The 19195-nt window shown below is 34.6% G+C and overlaps 1 protein-coding gene across 2 annotated transcripts in view; it reads left to right on the forward strand.

Annotated features, from left to right (window-relative positions):
• LOC111060677 (sodium channel protein Nach) overlaps nt 1-19195 on the forward strand; it is a 33326-nt gene that overhangs the window by 4173 nt on the left and 9958 nt on the right. The window contains exons 2-5 of one of the 2 annotated variants that reach the window (XM_039422341.1): nt 1304-1475; nt 1996-2141; nt 3879-4062; nt 12329-12617. In XM_039422341.1, the coding sequence (XP_039278275.1) occupies nt 1304-1475; nt 1996-2141; nt 3879-4062; nt 12329-12617 (791 nt within the window). The remainder of the gene's footprint in view (nt 1-1303; nt 1476-1995; nt 2142-3878; nt 4063-12328; nt 12618-19195) is intronic. The other variant, XM_039422349.1, reaches the window with a different exon arrangement.

Genomic DNA, 19195 nt, shown 5'->3' on the forward strand with positions numbered 1-19195 from the left:
TGCACTTAGAAAGCAGTAGGCCTACTACTGTATTTTACTGTTTACTATGGTGAAGAGAGTCAGCCACGCCGTACCGCGTCGACTGTTTCCCCTTCCACAGCGTCAAATCGAATCGCAAATACATAACAATATACATCAATGGATTTGCAATGACAGTGGCTACATTAATTATTTGGCTCATTTTCCTTTAAAACTACATGTTTCGAGGTTAATGGAAGAAAAAAAAATCAAATCACAAACCCCCTAATTTTTTACATATATATTATTTTATCAAGAAAACTGTTAATTTTATTGGAAAAATGAATATAACTAATATTGTAGTCCATAATGTAACGAACCGAATGGCATATAATAGAACTGTTTTCGATCAATGGTTACAGTGATAATTGATTTCCCGTGTTTACCTGCATTTTTCATGTTTTAGGGGGCTGGGGCGGAAAGCTCCAAGGGGATTTCTTGGGACTTTTGGGAGAATGACCCTCTGGGAGGGTTCTATCGATGGTGGGAAATTCAGCTTTTATTTAATTTTCGGATTGAAACTGCTTTTTTGGACCTTCATTGACTGGGCTATATATTTTCAATCACCTTTTAAATTCGTTTTACAAATGTGAGAATATTGATACCGATGGGCACGCATCATAAAAAATATTGAAACCCCACCTTAGAAATAGACACGGCCAGACATCTGTGTAATTAGAAGTAATTCTCAAGTGAAAACTTCATCATAAAGTTGTGAATGTTGGGCTAAAGTTTTACTCTAAAAAGTCCAAAATAGAAACTAGTTGCTATTAGTGTAGAATAGTAAATGGTAAATTAACAAATATTGTAGTAAACATAGAATATCATTCTATAAACTATAATATTATAATTTTCTTTTTCATTATAAAATTTGTATGCTTGTGTACTCCAGAACGAAGCTCGGTTCTCCGATATTCTGTGTGATGCATGCAATGATTTACAAAATTGTCAGCTGATTGATTATGAATAATTCTATAGTCTGATTGATCCTATCTTCACAGTAGATGATATATTTAGTGATATCAGAGTATGGAGGAATTCCTTTTCTTTTCATATTATCCTCAAAATGCAAAATTTCAAAAATCCTTGTGTATACATCAACGCGCAGTTGAAAAAGGAATATTCCTGCCAAATTTCATCGTATTCTATCTTCGTGTTTGGCCGTAATCGCGTTACATACAGACAATCAGAAATAATTAAATGATAAACATAGCCTACTTTAAATTTGCAATTCAGCAATCATTGAAATTTTATAAATGATACTATAATTATTCAATTTCTCCAGATTTTTTGCACCTACGAATGAAAAAGAAGCCACCGATGTGATGTGGCATATCATGAGCGCTTTCTCGTTGATGCAATATCCAACCTATTGGAGAATGAAATCACACATTAAATCTGTGAGAGATTACCTCGACTATTTCTCTGAAATAAATGTCACACATTTCATGATAACTGTAAGTTTTTCAAATAATTTCAACTCTCATTCTTATAGGTAACTTAGTTGATCTGTGCAATTTTTTGGCTCTGAAACACTACAGTTTGAATAATATACAGCCACAATAAATATTGATAATACTCTTATTGCATACTAGCAGGTAACCCGTGCTCCGCCAGGGTCTAATTAAAAACTTGACCTACTGAGATATTGAAGAATTTGAAATAGGACTATAACCATCCTCTGTAAATCGAGAATCATATTTTCATTTCATAATTTTAAGTTAATCAGTCTTGTAGTTCAGACGTGATGATGCGTCATTTGTGAATTTCCTTTCCCGTAGCCTACGTGTATATAAGCTAATTCTTTCCTTTATTATATATTATAGATAATTCTAGTTCCTGCTTTCGGATAGGTACAACTTTTTATTCTTATCTAGAAACGGTTTTGTGTAAAGTTCTGAGGATATCCTAAATGAGCAGGAATGAATTGATGAATTGGTAACTGTCCTTAATGATTTTCATATTAATATTTTTAAGGTTCTACCTAAATGTGACGAGATATTCCAGAGCTGCTACTGGCACGGGCATACTGTTGATTGCTGTGAGATCTTTTCAATGCAGAGAACTGAAGAGGGATTCTGCTATTCTTTCAATTCTCTTACATCTGCTGCAAATGAACACTGGTAAATTTTTACGATATTTTTGTCATATCAATAATTGTTTACAATATCCACTCTCAGATTTAAAATAACCTATTTTCTTCATGAATAACTAACTGTGAACCATTATTTGGTGAGAAATGACACTTCCATGAATAGTGTGTCAAGCAAAAATTTATATTTGACTTATTATAATTTCCTATTATTTATACTATAGAGATTAGTGTAAAGCGCAGTTTCTGTTTCTACTAGAAGTGGACTGATTTATAAGCGGCGCTTCTAATCTACTATATATTGCTCACTGAAGCTATATAGCGATACTATTTTAAAAACGGAGGGGAGGTTTCTCCTCTTCTGTAATATTTGTTGGAATTATACTACTATATAAAACATCTATTTGAATCCTTGATTGGTTGGGAGCTTAGTGGACTCGTACACTCATATGCATATATTGTCATTTAATTTTAACATAATTTATTTAGCAACTATGTCTACTAACTACGAGACAGGAACTTCAATAAAAAATATTGTTTTAATAATTCAACTTCAGTTTTATTGAACTTTTCAAGTTGAAACGAATTGATAAGTCATGTCACATCTCAAATTTGGTTTAAAACAAAACGAAGTTATTCAGCACGAAATACAGAACTCAGGAGAGAAATGTATATTCAATTTTCGATTTCTACTCTTGGGAACTTGCTGCATTTAAATTTGGGCCTCGGTCATTCTTTGAAACTAAATGTTGAGCTAAATACGAAAACGAAGTTCGTCACTCATCTATTGAACAATAAATTTAATTTTTAAGAAACTTTTGAAATTCACCATTCAACACTCAATATACGACGTAAGTAAACTCACTATACTCTACTTAAATCCACCCACACATTTAATATACAAATTTACTTCTACTAATACTATTACTATCAAATTTGGATTACTATACAAACTAAAACAAAATTATTGATAACGAAAAACTTTTCAATTTGTCCCTCTGAATGGGAAGCAGACCCATTCAGAGGACCGAGGCTCCCACACCGTTACATGTTGTCCAGTTTTCGTCTCAAATCGAACTGCGGACTTTTCACTGGAGATTATTCCCCCTCCACGAGCGTTGAGCCTAACTTCCAGTGGAAAAGCCAAAGTTTCAAAAAAGTCAATGCTCGTACAATTCCCAAATATAGTAGCTTTTTCGACATGAAATTGAAACTGTATTTGAAAAATGCACGAAAAGTGCTTTAATTTCAACTAAGCAACAAGTTAGCAAATTCAAACCAGACATAGTCAATTCCCACACTAAACTCGAGGTTCAACATACAGTAAAAATCAAACTTCATTCATTTCAATAACCTACAAAAGAATATAGGCCTCAGATACACACAAAAGCAAGTACAATAATACCCATTCAATATCACATTATTACACTATTGAAAAAGATGCTCATGATGTCGCATCGCTTATGGTATAACACCATTATCAATATCGTTGAAAGGTCACTTTAATAATTCCCAGTGTTAAAAGACTTACATCCTAGTAACAACTTTTGAAATTGAAAATCAAATTAATTATATTTATGGGAGCAGGTAGGTATCTTTTAGGTAGTATTTCAAACTTCAGCTGCATATTCATTGTGTTTGTTTTCCACAATAATTAATAATTGCTATAAGTTAGAATTAGCTTAATAACATTTATGTAAAACTATAAAAAATGATAATGATAATTTTAAATAGCCTCAACAGTAACAGAGTGCTTTGTTGGTGACAGCCCACTGTCGGAGGTGTTGGAGAATGAGGGTGTGATTGAGGAAGACGATGTGGACTGGGAGGGTTGCGTGCTGCGCAGGAACACTGCAACCGGAACAGGCACTGGATTGGAATTCTTCCTCCGAAAATACCCAGACTCTGAACAACTGGGACCTGAAGGCCAGAAGGATCTTGATGGCATTTCTGTACGCTCAATACGATATTTTATTTTCAATTCAATTCAATTCAGTTTATTTCCAAAAACATATTACACGAATAAGATATACAATATACAACATATTTTGGAATCCCCCTACTAGACTATCCATCTGTGTGTAGGGGGGGGGAGTTCCACTTTATACATAATAAGCTTAATCTGCTCATAGAAGTAAATAATAGAGAATACACTTATATTATGGATGTATTATTAATATTCTGATTATAAAATAGATAATATATGTGCTGATGTATATTTAAGAATGAGTATGTAGGAATATGTATGTAGGAATAAGTATACTTAATACCTTGATTGATAAAAGAATAAATAAAGAAGAAATAACAATATTTTTTTGAAGACCGCAGTGGCAGGGATTCCAGAAATTCTCAGAAGAGAGAATGAAAAAAAAGCATAAACCAGAAAGGCAAAACAGTTATATCAATGATAAAATAAATACCAATCAATTGTCTGGAAACCTTGAAGTCGTGTTGGTCACCAAGCATAACGAGATTGGAGTAGTTCTTCTGAAGCTTCCCAACCAATCTGGTACAGCCACCTGTCCACCCTCTTCCTAAACACTACCAAACTAAATGCCTCTGCTTCCCTAATCACCCCTGGCACATTTCTGTACAAGACATGGGCCAGGTATGAAGGATTTGTCAATTCAGAGCCGTGAGTCAGCTGAGGTATCTCAAAGCTGTAATTGGATCTGTGGCGAGTTGAGTAGCTATGGTTAACTGTTTCTCCCAGAAGTTCAGTTTTGTATTTTTTTATGTGGATCAACAAGGATTTAATAAAAAGTTGTCTAACATTCAGTACGGGAAATTCGATAAACAATTGTCTTGTTGGGTATCTAAAGTCTCTCTTTAAAATTGTTTTTATAATTGATCTTTGGGTGACTGCGAGAGGCTCAATGACTGAGGAGGAAGCCCCTCCCCAAGCTAGAATTCCATATAGTATTATAGATTGGACATAGGCAAAGTAAACTACTTTGCACTGATCCACACTCAGAACATTACTAAGCTCTGAAAATGCGTGAAGCAGCTTTCTGAGCCTATTCTTAGCACACTGGACATGTTGTACCCAACTCATCTTGGAATCCAAGACAACGCCCAGGTATTTGTAATGATCAACGCGCTCAATCATACTACAATTACATCCAGCAGACCTGGGATTATTACAAGAATGCATCGTTAGTATTAGAGAGCCTGGATCAGCTTGATTTCTTGTAACTATTGGCATAAACTTCGTTTTTTCCACATTTACTGTAAGGCTATTGTGATCAAACCAGTTCTTTATTTTTGACAAATCAATTGAAGCACTCATGTAGGCCTCCTCCAAGTGCTCCCAGTAGACACTAGTGCTGTGTCATCAGCAAACAGATACAACTCACCTTCAACTACTAATTTTGACAGATTGTTGATATAGATTAGGAATAGCAGTGGCCCAGGGTGCTTCCTGGACTACCCCATACTCAACATTCTCTTTATCACTATTTTCACCATTTATGCAAACTGATTGCTGTCGATTGTGAAAGTAACTCTTAAACCATCGGAGAGAGATATTTTTTATCCCCAATGATTCAAGTTTTTTTATTAAAATTCTCCTGTCAACTGTATCAAAGGCTTTTGCCAAGTCCAAAAAGGTTATCAGTACTTTTCTTCTTGATTTAATACTACTTGAGATAGCCCTAGACATATTGAAAAGAGTATCAGATGTATTTTTGGACTTTTGAAAACCATACTGTGAGTTGGAGATGAGATTGTACTCGTTTAAATACTTAGTCAGTTGTATTTTTATACACTTTTCGATTATTTTAGATAATGTTGCCAACAAAGAAATAGGTCTGTAATTGGAGAATATGCCTTTGGGGCCTGATTTATAAATAGGTATTACTCTGGCTGTTTTGAGAGCGCAAGGAAAGTGTCCAACCAGAATGCTTAAATTGACTATATGTAGGATAGGATGTATTAATATGTCAATATTGTTTTTAATCACTCTAGTAGGGATTCCATCACAACCTGGAGCTGATCGCCCTTTCAAACTCTTCACTACCTCCTCCAATTCCTGCCTTGAGACCGGTTGCAGTTGAAATTCAGAGTCCGCAGCATGTTCATCATCTCTCACTACTGGTGCATCCTGGGTTATTATAGAATTTGCTAGGTTTGTCCCAACTTTGGCAAAATATTGATTAAATTGGTTGGCAATTTCTTTAGTTTTTTGAGAGTCGATGACTTCACCAGGGCGGGAGAATGCACTAACGGGGAATGATTTACTATTATCTATACGACCTGAGATTTCGTTTATAACCGACCAAAATTTTCTAGGGTTACCAGTCGCTTCTTCAACTTTGTTTTTGTAATAGTTATACTTGGCTCGCTTGATTGCTGAATGTAGCATATTTCTATATTGAGTAAACTCATTTCTAAGGAGATAGTTAAATGGTTGTCTATTGAGTTTTTTTCTGAGTTTATCACGATGTCGAATAGAATTTACTAGTCCAGCAGTTATCCATGGTTTGAGTTGAGTATTTCTAGATGAAACTTTTACTTCATGTGATTTTTCGGCAATTATGTTTTGTACCGATTCAATGAAAATATCTGTTGCATTGTCAACGTTGTTTTGTTCAATGACTCTATTCCAATTGTGACTAGAAAGTGTGTTCCTCACCTTTTTCCAGTCTGTTTTAATAATGACTCTATCTGTATTAGGCGGCTTATGAGTTTTTGTCGATAATATATTCAAGCAAATAGCATAGTGATCGGTAACCGAGGACTGCAGAATAACAGAAGATGCATTGAAGAAACGCGGAAGCTTGACAAAAAAGTGGTCAATACAGGTTCCGCTGGCCGGCCGTGTAACCTTGTCAATACAGGGCACAAATCCTGCGTCACTCAAAATATCGATATAATGCTCCTCAACAGAGCCAGGGGCAACATTCAACGTATCGCAATTGAAATCACCTGCCAGAATTCGGACGACACCTGGCGATTGTTCATTGCAATATACGTTTAACGCGTTTATGAATGTAGTTAGATTAGTGCTAGGGCTGCGGTAGACAGCTAGAATTTCGCATGCCGCCCCCGCCCAGGTAAAGGTGAGAGAGAGACAGGTGGCCAGACCGCCCAGTACCAGTTCATTGCAAGTGACTGGAAGTCCTTCATCGATGTAGACCACCAACCCATCGCTCTGGTTCAGATTATGAATGATCTAAAAGAATGGTAACCTGAAATGTTAATTGGATGGCTGTCGTCGTTAAGCCATGCCTCAGTTAATATTATGCAGTTAAACTTATGCCCTAATCCCTGTAATACTGTTGAAAATTCGTCAAAGTTACGTCTATAACTACGTATGTTCTGATGAATGACCGAGAAGCCCATGCCACTGCCGTTTCCCATAGAATCTCTATTACTAAATTTACATGAAAGTCAAATATATCAGCACACTCTGTGCATCTTATTAGAGATACATCAAGTTCATCAAACGATTCTCTTATCATCCACCTTCTAGTGCCTTATGATCGGCATCCCAACGTGACAGCCGTTATTTATAGTAATTATTATAGTAGAAATGTAACTATTTCGTTTCACTAATTTAACATGTTAAAGCAGGAGAGGAAGAAAAGCGTTACTACTATTTTTATGTTTTTCTTTTAGATGACAATAACCCATAGATGAAAAGAAAATTATGTTGAACAAAAAAGAGTGAAGGCTTGAATAGGTCAGCGGTCTGATAAAATAAAGCCCAAGCACAGATTGCAAACTTGACTCTGAAGCAATTTCAATGCATCTTGCATTGCACAACAGAGACTAAGTTCGACTATGTTAATTAGTTTTAAAATATCAAAATTTAAAATTTTTAGTTTAGGCATTAGTTTTGAAGTGTAAATTGGACTTTTTGAAGTGAAAAGTGGAATCTAACCTCCTTTTTGGAGACTTTTATTTGTAAAAAAAATTGGGAGAAGACAGTTTTGGGCTATGCCTGTTGTCTTTTCCCAATCATATTTTAATTATGATTGTGATTGTGAATAAAATAATTAAAATAAAATGTTTACCTATTCATAACAACGTAAACAATCATAATTTCAGCTATGACCTATGTTAAGATAAACAAATTTACGATGCATAAGTTTAAGACAAGTTTGGTATTATATATGTGTGGCATAGAAAAAAAAATATGTATAGCCTATCAGAAACTAATGGCATTACGATATTATTCATGGTTATTAATTCATCCATTTGTGGAATTTGAACCTACAATATTGGTGAAACACAGTAAGCTTAGTAATCTTAATTGAGCTGTGGTAGCACCAGTGAGGATAGAAAGAGAGAGCTACTCTCTGGGTAGCACCAGTAAGTGCTTACATTGCTATTCATTCATTCACACAATGATATGATATTTACATCCTAACTAAGCGTTTTATAATCAAGTCACCAACTATATAACAGCAGTGTGAGAGCGTTCAACTGCAGGCCACATACGTATACATACATATACATACATATACATATATATATAATATATATATACTATATATATATATATACTATATATATATATATATATATATATACATACATATATACACACATATATACTGCATAAGCTGCATATGCTGCATATGCTGTATTTGTATTATTGAAGCTAAATTGCCTACTGGGCTCAGAATTACTTTGAGTAATTCTACTGTAGGAACGTGGGAAACTATTCATGAGAGATTGATATAGATATTGTATCTGTCTGCCATAGATAGTTGGCGCTACACTTCTTGATGATAGTATAAAGAGGAATATCGACAATAATGCAATTACTATGACCTAGAATTGTGTGAATATTGCGAACATTGGAAAATTGAAGGTCCCTTATAAGATCATAATATCGTATATTTTAGTAAATTCAAGTTCGGAAAAACAAACCACGTCTGGTTCCGTATCTTCTCCAATCTACGATTCTCAGATTGCCGCTATTTAGTAGTCGCAACAACTAAGTAGAAACAACTCTCTTCATTCAAAAGTAGCTTTTCTATATTAATGTACTTATAGTGTAGCCTAATAACTGGGTGATTCACTTCTATTTTGTTATAAAAAATGTCATAGAGTTGAAGATATTAAGATGATTATAGATATTAGAATATACATATATATAATATATATATATTATATATATATATATATATTATATATATATATATATATATATATATATACATATATACATTCATACATACATACATACATACACACACACATATATAATAATTAGACTATCAGAATAAAACCTAGATATTTGAGTTCATAACTTGAAGGATGAAAAAAAAAACAAATAGAGTTCTTATCCTAGGTGAGAGTTTAACATAATCCAAAGTCCAGTCACAGTTTAATTGTATAGAAATTATAATTGTTGTACTCATCCTCAGCCCGAGGCGTCGACGCTGACGTTGACCGACGCATCTGTCGTGAAGTTCTCCATCTGCTGAATAGTTTTGATCAGCGTGATGGTGCTCCGGACTCTGCAGACTTCTTGACGTATATTCTGCAATCCCTTGTCCATGCAGCTGCAAGTTTTTTCTCGCGGACGAGACGTTTCGCGTTTCCCAGGATGAATTTGTTGGTTGGGGAAAGATGCTCGTTGACGTACACAGAGGTTGGGGGCCAGTTGATGGATAGCGAAGCAGCTGTCAGTTTCTTGCGATTGGCCCGTGCAGCTCCTATCCACGAAGACTTGTAGTCTCTAGATATGAACTTGACAATTATAGGTGGATTGGGACGTTCGTTAGTCACGCCTAAGCGGTGCACGGTTGAAATAAAGTTTATGTTGTAGTTGACATCAATAACGGAAGCGATTCTGTCCAACAAACCATATAAATCTTCACCTCGGTTGTACGGAACACCTGTAATTTCTATGTTGTCTTTTCTGCTAAACTGTTCCATATCTTTGATTTTGTCATCAAGAAGATGAACAGTCTTTTTCAGCTTGTTATTTTCTTCCCTAATTTTCAAAAACTCCGACTTATGTGATTCATTATCAGATGCAAGCAGTGCGAGGGTGTCCTGCATTTTGGTGATAGCGCTATTGACACCTACTAGTTCATTCTTAATGTCAGCTACATTAGTGGCCACTCCACCTATCTGCTTTTCCATGTTTGTCCGCATACTGGCTATGGACGCAAGGATTGCGTCTTTAGATTGTGATAACGGCGAATCACTGTGGCTGGAATCAGACGAGTCTTCACCCAAACAAGAGTTGCATTTCCACGTATCCTTATCGAGTTTCGTGAAGTCAACTTTAACACATTTTATATGGAAAGTTGATTTACAGGTTGAGCACGTAAGCCTATCTTTTTGATGTTTGATTTTGTTTGCACACTTGGAACAAGACCCCATCGTAGAAGTTGTTTGTATATTCTGATAGTCACTGACCACACTATACACGCTTAATAGTAATAAAAAGTAGATCACGATTGAACTTTTAGTATAAACACTCGTTATATGAGTACATGATAACGTATTACAACGACCGGCACGCCAGGCTGGAGACCTAGGCTAGAGCGAACCGATAACGATGTTCACTCATCGGCGTCTCGACTAGAACTGAGCATAACATTTTCATGTTATGTTTATGTTATTTCATGTTATGAGCTATTAGGGCACATCAACTCATTCACTTATTAAACTGATTACAATGAACGTCTAAAGTTCATTGTCTGATGAATGAGTGAGAAAGATCAATCACATTATCTTAGTGTCGCTGTATTTTGAATAAGCTATATGCTTCCTTACATGGAAGACTTGTATGCTTTGCCAAATTAAAAAATCCTACCATTAGCAAAAGAGAATACAGAACATATTCATTATTAATACAAAACACTACTATTATTATTAAAACAAAATACTTTTCTAGCCACAATAGACATCATTCTCCTTTTCTCTAGCCACTGCTCGTGAGTTGTCGGTATTTTCCCTTCATGTCATTTTGAAAAATTGTGTCTGTGCTTTTGACTCCCTCCCCGACTTGAAAATAAAAATGTGATCTTTTGGTGAACTTGCCTTGAATATCGATCGATGTTTGCAGTGCTTGGATTAGTCGCAAAGTCGTGAATAGTAAACGCACCATAGATCATTGAAAGAAGCTACAAAAACATACCTCAGGAATGTTCCCATCCTGATGTATCCAAATCAAAAAGCTTTGAAAAATATGTCACCAGCAGCAAAAATATTCCAAGAGCCTGACGCACAACCTAGTTACCTATGATTGAACATAAATATATTGATCTGTCGCGAACTCTACCTACTACTTGATTTTAACTAGGCTACTATTTCGTATTGACCATTAAAAACTAATAATTGACAGATTGAATAATAATAATCTTTATTAATGGGTGAAACCCCATTTTGCCTCCTTCACAAAATACAATAATAATAAACAATTTAAATACAAATGAAAATGAATAAGAAAATTGAAATTCAACAAGCTATAAAGAATACAAGAGAGAAATATCTTAAAGTAAATAAGATAGAAATTATACATGAGGAATATTGATAATCATTGATCAAAAAATATAATGATCATCTATAATAATCGTACCGTACTAAATATCATAATCCATCATGAAAGTAACAATGTCTAATAAAATAAACAAAGAGTGAAAATAATGTCTGAATAATGCACTACCAGATAAAACAAAGAAAAGAAGGTACAAATAAAAACAAGCAAAAATCACATGAATAGACTTGAAAGCTTACTTTATGCTACTCTAATCATAAGAGATCCTTCGGAATTTGAACCAGAAGACATTCAAGTGCTCAGAGCAACTATTGAAAATTTTCTAGAAAATTTCTATTGAAAATTTATAGGAGAGTTATAATGGCTAACAGTTCTGGAGCGCAATATATGGAATGAAACACTAGAACGGCGAGGAATGGTTCAGTATTTATAAATATGTTAATTTTTGAGAGCAAATAGGATGAATTATTTCTATTATTGAGTAAATTATAAAGTAACATTAGTGATTTGATGCCTCCTTCAACTTTCAGGGATTTAATATTAAACATATTTCTCAGAGAATTGGAAGGATAATCAAAGGGGCAAAAAACATTATTTTTATAATAAATGGATCTTAAACATTTGTTTTGTAAAGGTTAAAGTATGTGAATCTGTTCATTATGATAAGGATTCCAAATTTCGCAAGCATATTCTAACAGGCTCCTAACAATATTGGCTTATACAACAGCATCAACAAAATAATAATCATTTAGAGATTTCAGATTCTCGTGCACACCTCGTACGAATTTCCTGACACTGGAACAGGCTTCCATGTGCCCTACAAGTTCGGCTCGAGGCTCTCAGTAAGAATCCAGCCTCAGTTCACTGTGAGCACAGACAACATACGAGCTCTGTCGATACAGACTAGAGGATGCATGTTTCCAGACGAGGAGCTTCTCAACATCTATCACGTGTACACCGAAACATCTTGTCTGGCCGAATGCAGACTCCACTACATACTTGCCATGTGCAAGTGCAGAATGTATTTTTTCACAGTGGCTGGTGAGTTGGCAATAGTTTCTTTTCTAATTTAATTATAGATGAGTTGCTCTTTCGATTCCATCCAGCACTTTGGGAATTGATTGCAATAAAGTTGAAATGTTGCTAGTTTGTCAACTGAAACAATTCGCATGCTTTAATAAAAGAAAATAAGAGTAGGCCTGTATAAGATTTATTGATTTTGAGTGTTATGAAGAATTTACCAAATTATAACAATATTTATTAGAAGTAGGTGTAATTTCATGAGGAGAAAAATATATTTTCAAGAAAATGAAATACAACTGCTATTGCCAGTAAATACTCTAGGCTATTGTTTTAATAAATTATGCATCATGTAGGATACATGGGACATATTGTGAGCCATTATGTTTGAATGAGTGTGTATTACGCTCATGTCTTTAGTCATTTAGCTTATGGCATACACTTGTGGGGAAACTGTTACCGTATTCAATAATCACACTTTCCAGACTGCAAAAGACGGCTGTACGAATTATTTGTAATGAACCACCCAGGGCCGCCCAAAGGGCAGGGTGACCGGGGCGGTCGCCCCCGGGCGCCGCAGCTAGGGGTGCGCCGCGGTCGTATAATGATTACCGCCCCGACATTATCGGTTCAAGTACCTTTATTTCACCTTCACGTTTCAAGTCTTATCAATCCATTTCTATGTATAGCTCATTACTTATATGTGTAGTGTGAATTGTGGCATAAACAATAAAAACTTGATGACGTTCACTGACTAAACTTCGGTAAATACAGTCACTCTGCAAAGCATAGGCGTATTATTTTTCCAGTCATTGAGTGAGCCTGTGCGCGCCCACAACTGCTCCTGCAACCTGCAAGTCGTCATAGGTCTCTTCATTGTACAAGCTGGGTGATAAAACGTCTTATTTTATACTCTTTTCTAACCTTGTATTCTGCAGGCTAAAACCTATTTAATTTTAAATTTTCGTTGATATTCCTAAATTGAAAATTTTCCAATTAAAAATACATTTAAAAAATTTTCAAATTAAAATAAATTTAAAATCCTCCAATTCAGTTACCTATGTCAACGAAATTTAAAATTAAATAGGTTTTAGCTTGCAGAATACAAGGTTAGAAAAGAGTATAAGACAAGCTGGGCCGGATGGTTCGAATATGGAGCTGTTCAAGCATGGGGGACTCTTTTTTAAACTTCTTCCTCCATTTGATAAAATATGTGCTGGAGACAATTGAGGATCCCAGAAGTTTGAAAAGTGGCTACAGTCAAATCTCTTTTCAAGAAGGGAGATATAGTCTAATCACTACATACATTGGTGCTTGCATTTTATATATTGGTTCTGATTTTTTAATAGATTATTTGGATTCATGAGAGAAGTCCAGAACCAAATTCTTCATGCAAAATTTCCTTGTGCTAGATACAGAGTGGCCCAAAAACCTCGTATTTTCTGTTCATTTTCCAGTTTTCAGCTATTTCTGCCAAATCCAGTAATCGGACGGAAAAATTTGCTCTCGCCTTTGTTTTGGATTATAAAATTCTGAATAAAATGAGATCATTCTCTCTATCTTCAATAAGTGCTGAGTTATAATTTTATTTCAATTTAAAGAAAATATCAATTCTGATGAATTTTAGTTCTTGATCTATAATATCTTCCGATTGTTACCATTTACTTAGATGTATAATTCAAAGCCCCTCTGGGCGTATTTTTGTGCTCTACAATCTAAGATCAGGTAGAGCGCTCTAACTGATATAGATTTCCAGGTACACATGTCAACAATGCTCCTTGTATTGTTCAAAACAACTAATTTTGAGTGATGATGTTTCAAGCTGAATATTAGGTTTTTCACAATACAAGGAGCATTGTTGTCAGGTGTACCTGGAAATCTATATGAGATAGAGCGCTCTACCTGATCTTAGATTGTAGATCACAAAAATACGCCCAGAGGGACTTTGACTAATCTAAAACAAAGGCAAGAGCAAATTTTTCCGTCCGATTACTGGATTTGACAGAAACAGCTGAAAACTGGAAAATGAACAGAAAATACGAGGTTTTTGGCCACTCTGTATCTAGCACAAGGAAATTTTGCATGAAGAATTTGGTTCTGGACTTCTCTCTTCCAAATAATATATTAAAAAATCAGAACTACAAATTGCAAGCACACCCCCTTTTTCATGTCTATATTGACTGGACTAGATGTTCCTGTGACAACTATATAGAGGGATCAGCTTGCTAAACACTGCTTACAAAATCTATAGCTTGATTTTCAAGGAAAGGATGCAGTCCATAATGGAAGTTCTCCTCCTGGAAGAGCAATGTGGCTTTACTTTTAAATACTACCTTACTGCGCTATACTGAGGGGGGCGCATATCAAAATCTCGCCGCGGGCGCCTATTAACCTCGGGGCGGCCCTGGAACCACCCCTAGCTTCATGTAGAGCACTATTCCGTAAATTAGGGTTATTGTCTGCCTTCACTTAATTTGTTTTCATGTTGTTTGTATGTAAAAAAATAACTGAGTAGTTTTAGAGTAAATAGTGATATCCATAATCATCCCACAAGAGGAAGCCTTAATGTTAGAATTGAAAGCAATCAATACACAAGCTCTCAGAAAAATTTGTCCAAAGTTTACTGTGATTATGTTGTTAATGGTGTTGGGCGTCTTAGTGTTTGCTATTATATACTAGCTTACCCGGCGAACTTCGTACCGCCAAAAAGTCAATGTATCTTATGTCAGACTTGACTTTACTTGGTGAATCATGAAATTTATCTGACAATCAATATTTTCATTTACATCTCAATACGGACTTCCTCTGTGCTTAGACATGTAGCATTTATTATTCCGAAAACATATTCTTCTCAATCAATTGGTACCTAGTAATATAGCCTATATCAGTAAAGTGTTGAATTAAAAAAAAAATAGATAGGTTAAATCCAACCTTAGTAGACAGTCTACTAACTTTGGGTTAAATCAGTGTTTCAAAGATGAATTTAATGTTTTCATAGTTGTTGATTGTCAATAGACAGACTACCGTTTTAATACCAGTACACAATCTATCACAGGGTGACGTATTTATTACAGCTGGTAACTTTAAAAGCTAAATCATATTTTCACAATATGATCTTGAATCATGATGATCATCTTTCTGTTCTTCCGTTTGCCTCTCGGCCGAAAATTTTGAAAACATGAGTCTGTAAAATGGATTAATAATTGATAATTATTAGCCCCCCTATTAAAATTTCTGGACAGAAACCATCCTCAATATTCACACAACATATCCCCAAAGTTTCATGCCGTTCTGTAAAGTAGTTTTTTACAAACTAACACACAAACAGACATTCATTTATATATATATATATATATATATATAATATATATATATATATATATTATATATATATAATATATATATAGGTTAAATCCAACCTTAGTAGACAGTCTACTAACTTTGGGTTAAATCAGTGTTTCAAAGATGAATTTAATGTTTTCATAGTTGTTGATTGTCAATAGACAGACTACCGTTTTAATACCAGTACACAATCTATCACGGGGTGACGTATTTATTACAGCTGGTAACTTTAAAAGCTAAATCATATTTTCACAATTATACATATATAATTGTATATCATATATTTCACTATATATACATATATATATATATATATTATATATATATATATATATATATAGATTATTTTTACTATCGCATAATTAGTTGTGACAGAATCCAAAGTCAGGGCAGTGGACTGTGAATGATAGTTGTTATTAATACCTACAAATAAATCTTTGAATTCTGTGCATAAAAATACTGATAGCTTGAATTGCGGTAAGTAGGCTACGCCAATAAAAGACCAAATGAGTCAACAAGATGAGATTTAATAATAATAAAATAATAATAGGCAGATGGCCACATACAAAAACAATTGTAAGTAGATTGAGTCGAAAAATCTTGGGATAATTACAACATGTGATAAAACGTTAGAGAAATACAAAATTTAAATGAAATTAGGTCAATGACATTAATGACCATTGAAGCCTGACAATAATCGAAAAGATATTATAAATGATACCTGAATTGCGAATATAGATTGAGTGCTATAATGAAAAAGTTATTGCTGCAAAATTCAATCTTAATGATTTACAAAAGGAATAGTAATAAATGACAATGAGCTGTAGATAGTGCTCAACAAATAGAATACAGTAATATAGGCGGCATAGGTCTTCAGTGAATTAAATGTCAAGTTAGACATCAATTGAACAACTCAAATATGTGAATGTGCTTGCAAGCCAAGCGTAGCTATCAATACAGTGAAATAATTACTAATATAGAATACGTTAATATAGGCCGCATAGGCCTTCAGTGAATTAAATGTCAAGCTAGACATTAATTGAACAACTCAAATATGTGAATGTGCTTGCAAGCCAAGCGTAGCTATCAATACAGTGAAATAATTACTAATATAGAATACGTTAATATAGGCGGCATGGGCCTTCAGTGAATTAAATGTCAAGCTAGACATTAATAGAACAATTAATAGGCGTCAGTGGCCTTAAAATAACACTTAAGAGCTAAGGGTAGCTATTAAATACAGGCGACATAGGCCTTCAGTGAATTAAATGTCAAGATAGACATCAATAGAACAATTAATAGGCGTCAGTGGTCTTAAAATGACACTTAAGAGCTAAGGGTACCTATTAACAAAATTGAATGTCTTGGTCGACATTAGTATGCTTGTAAAGCCAAGGGTAGCTATCAAATACAATGTAAAGATTATCAAAGTTGAATACAGGAGACATGGGCCTTCAGTGAATTGAATGTCAAGATAGACATCAATAGAACAATTAATAGGCGTCGGTGGCCTTAAAATAACACTTAAGAGCTAAGGGTAGCTATTAACAAAATTGAATGTCTTGGTCGACATTAGTACACTTGTAAAGCCAAGGGTAGCTATCAAATACAATGTAAAGATTGTCCAAGTTAAATACAGGCGACATGGGCCTTCAGTGAATTGAATGTCAAGATAGACATCAATAGAACAATTAATAGGCGTCGGTGGCCTTAAAATAACACTTAAGAGCTAAGGGTAGCTATTAAATACAAGCGACATAGGCCTTCAGTGAATTAAATGTCAAGATAGTTGATAGCTGGTGCATACATGTCGCAGCGTGCTTTGAGTTGCAGCCAGTACTGAAAATTTGAAACAAGTGTGTGAATGCTTAATATTAAACAATACAAACATACAAAGGTACAATGGAATAAAATATACTCTAGTGTGGGACCTAATCATTGGCGTCAAGCTAGACTATTAGGCACACGGTCACTGAAACCCTAAGGTTCAATGGACCAAGAAATGGGTAATAAAAATTAACAATTATCCTAGGTAAACACTGGATCAAAAATGAATGGGCTGGAGGACCAATTTTTATCCAATTGGTCCAATTAAAAATTATCCTAGGTAAACACTGGATCAAAAATGAACAGGCTGGAGGACCAATTTTTATCCAATTGGTCCAATTAACAATTATCCTAGGTAAACACTGGATCAAAAATGAACGGGCTGGAGGACCAATTTTTATGACAGAATCCAAAGTCAGGGCAGTGGACTGTGAATGATAGTTGTTATTAATACCTACAAATAAATCTTTGAATTCTGTGCATAAAAATACTGATAGCTTGAATTGCGGTAAGTACGCCAATAAAAGACCAAATGAGTCAACTAGATGAGATTTAATAATAATAAAATAATAATAGGCAGATGGCCACATACAAAAACAATTGTAAGTAGATTGAGTCGAAAAATCTTGGGATAATTACAACATGTGATAAAATGTTAGAGAAATACAAAATTTGAATGAAATTAGGTCAATGACATTAATGACCATTGAAGCCTGACAATAATCGAAAAGATATTATAAATGATACCTGAATTGCGAATATAGATTGAGTGCTATAATGAAAAAGTTATTGCTGCAAAATTCAATCTTAATGATTTACAAAAGGAATAGTAATAAATGACAATGAGCTGTAGATAGTGCTCAACAAATAGAATACAGTAATATAGGCGGCATAGGTCTTCAGTGAATTAAATGTCAAGTTAGACATCAATTGAACAACTCAAATATGTGAATGTGCTTGCAAGCCAAGCGTAGAATTTGCAATTAGTTATGTAATACATGTGTAAATGAAAGTTGATTAAAACGATTTACGTAACCTGAATGAAATTTTGAAGAAGAGATGCAGCCAGGCAGACAGGCAATGAATCCATGGTACCCAAAGAACAGGACATCAGCAAGCGACGATGTGATCTGGCCATGCGAAGACAAGAATGGAAGCGTCCAACAGTAGGCGAATCCCCCAGTGGAAATGTGAGCAGGAACATGTAGAATTCCAAACGAATAATCCGAATTTCAAGTTGTAGAATTTTTAGATTGATTTCCAAACGGTAGAGATGATGAAATTGAAAGCTTGAGTTTCAAGAGGTGAAGCCAATTGTTAGAAGAATGGCAATAGATGCCACCACGAGTTTGTGATCTTGACAAAGTTTATCAGCGTAAATAAGTGAAGAAATCGATGAATAATTAAATCACAATTGAAGAATAGAATAA

Source organism: Nilaparvata lugens, chromosome 1, assembly GCF_014356525.2.
Source record: "Nilaparvata lugens isolate BPH chromosome 1, ASM1435652v1, whole genome shotgun sequence".
Lineage (NCBI taxonomy): Eukaryota > Metazoa > Arthropoda > Insecta > Hemiptera > Delphacidae > Nilaparvata > Nilaparvata lugens.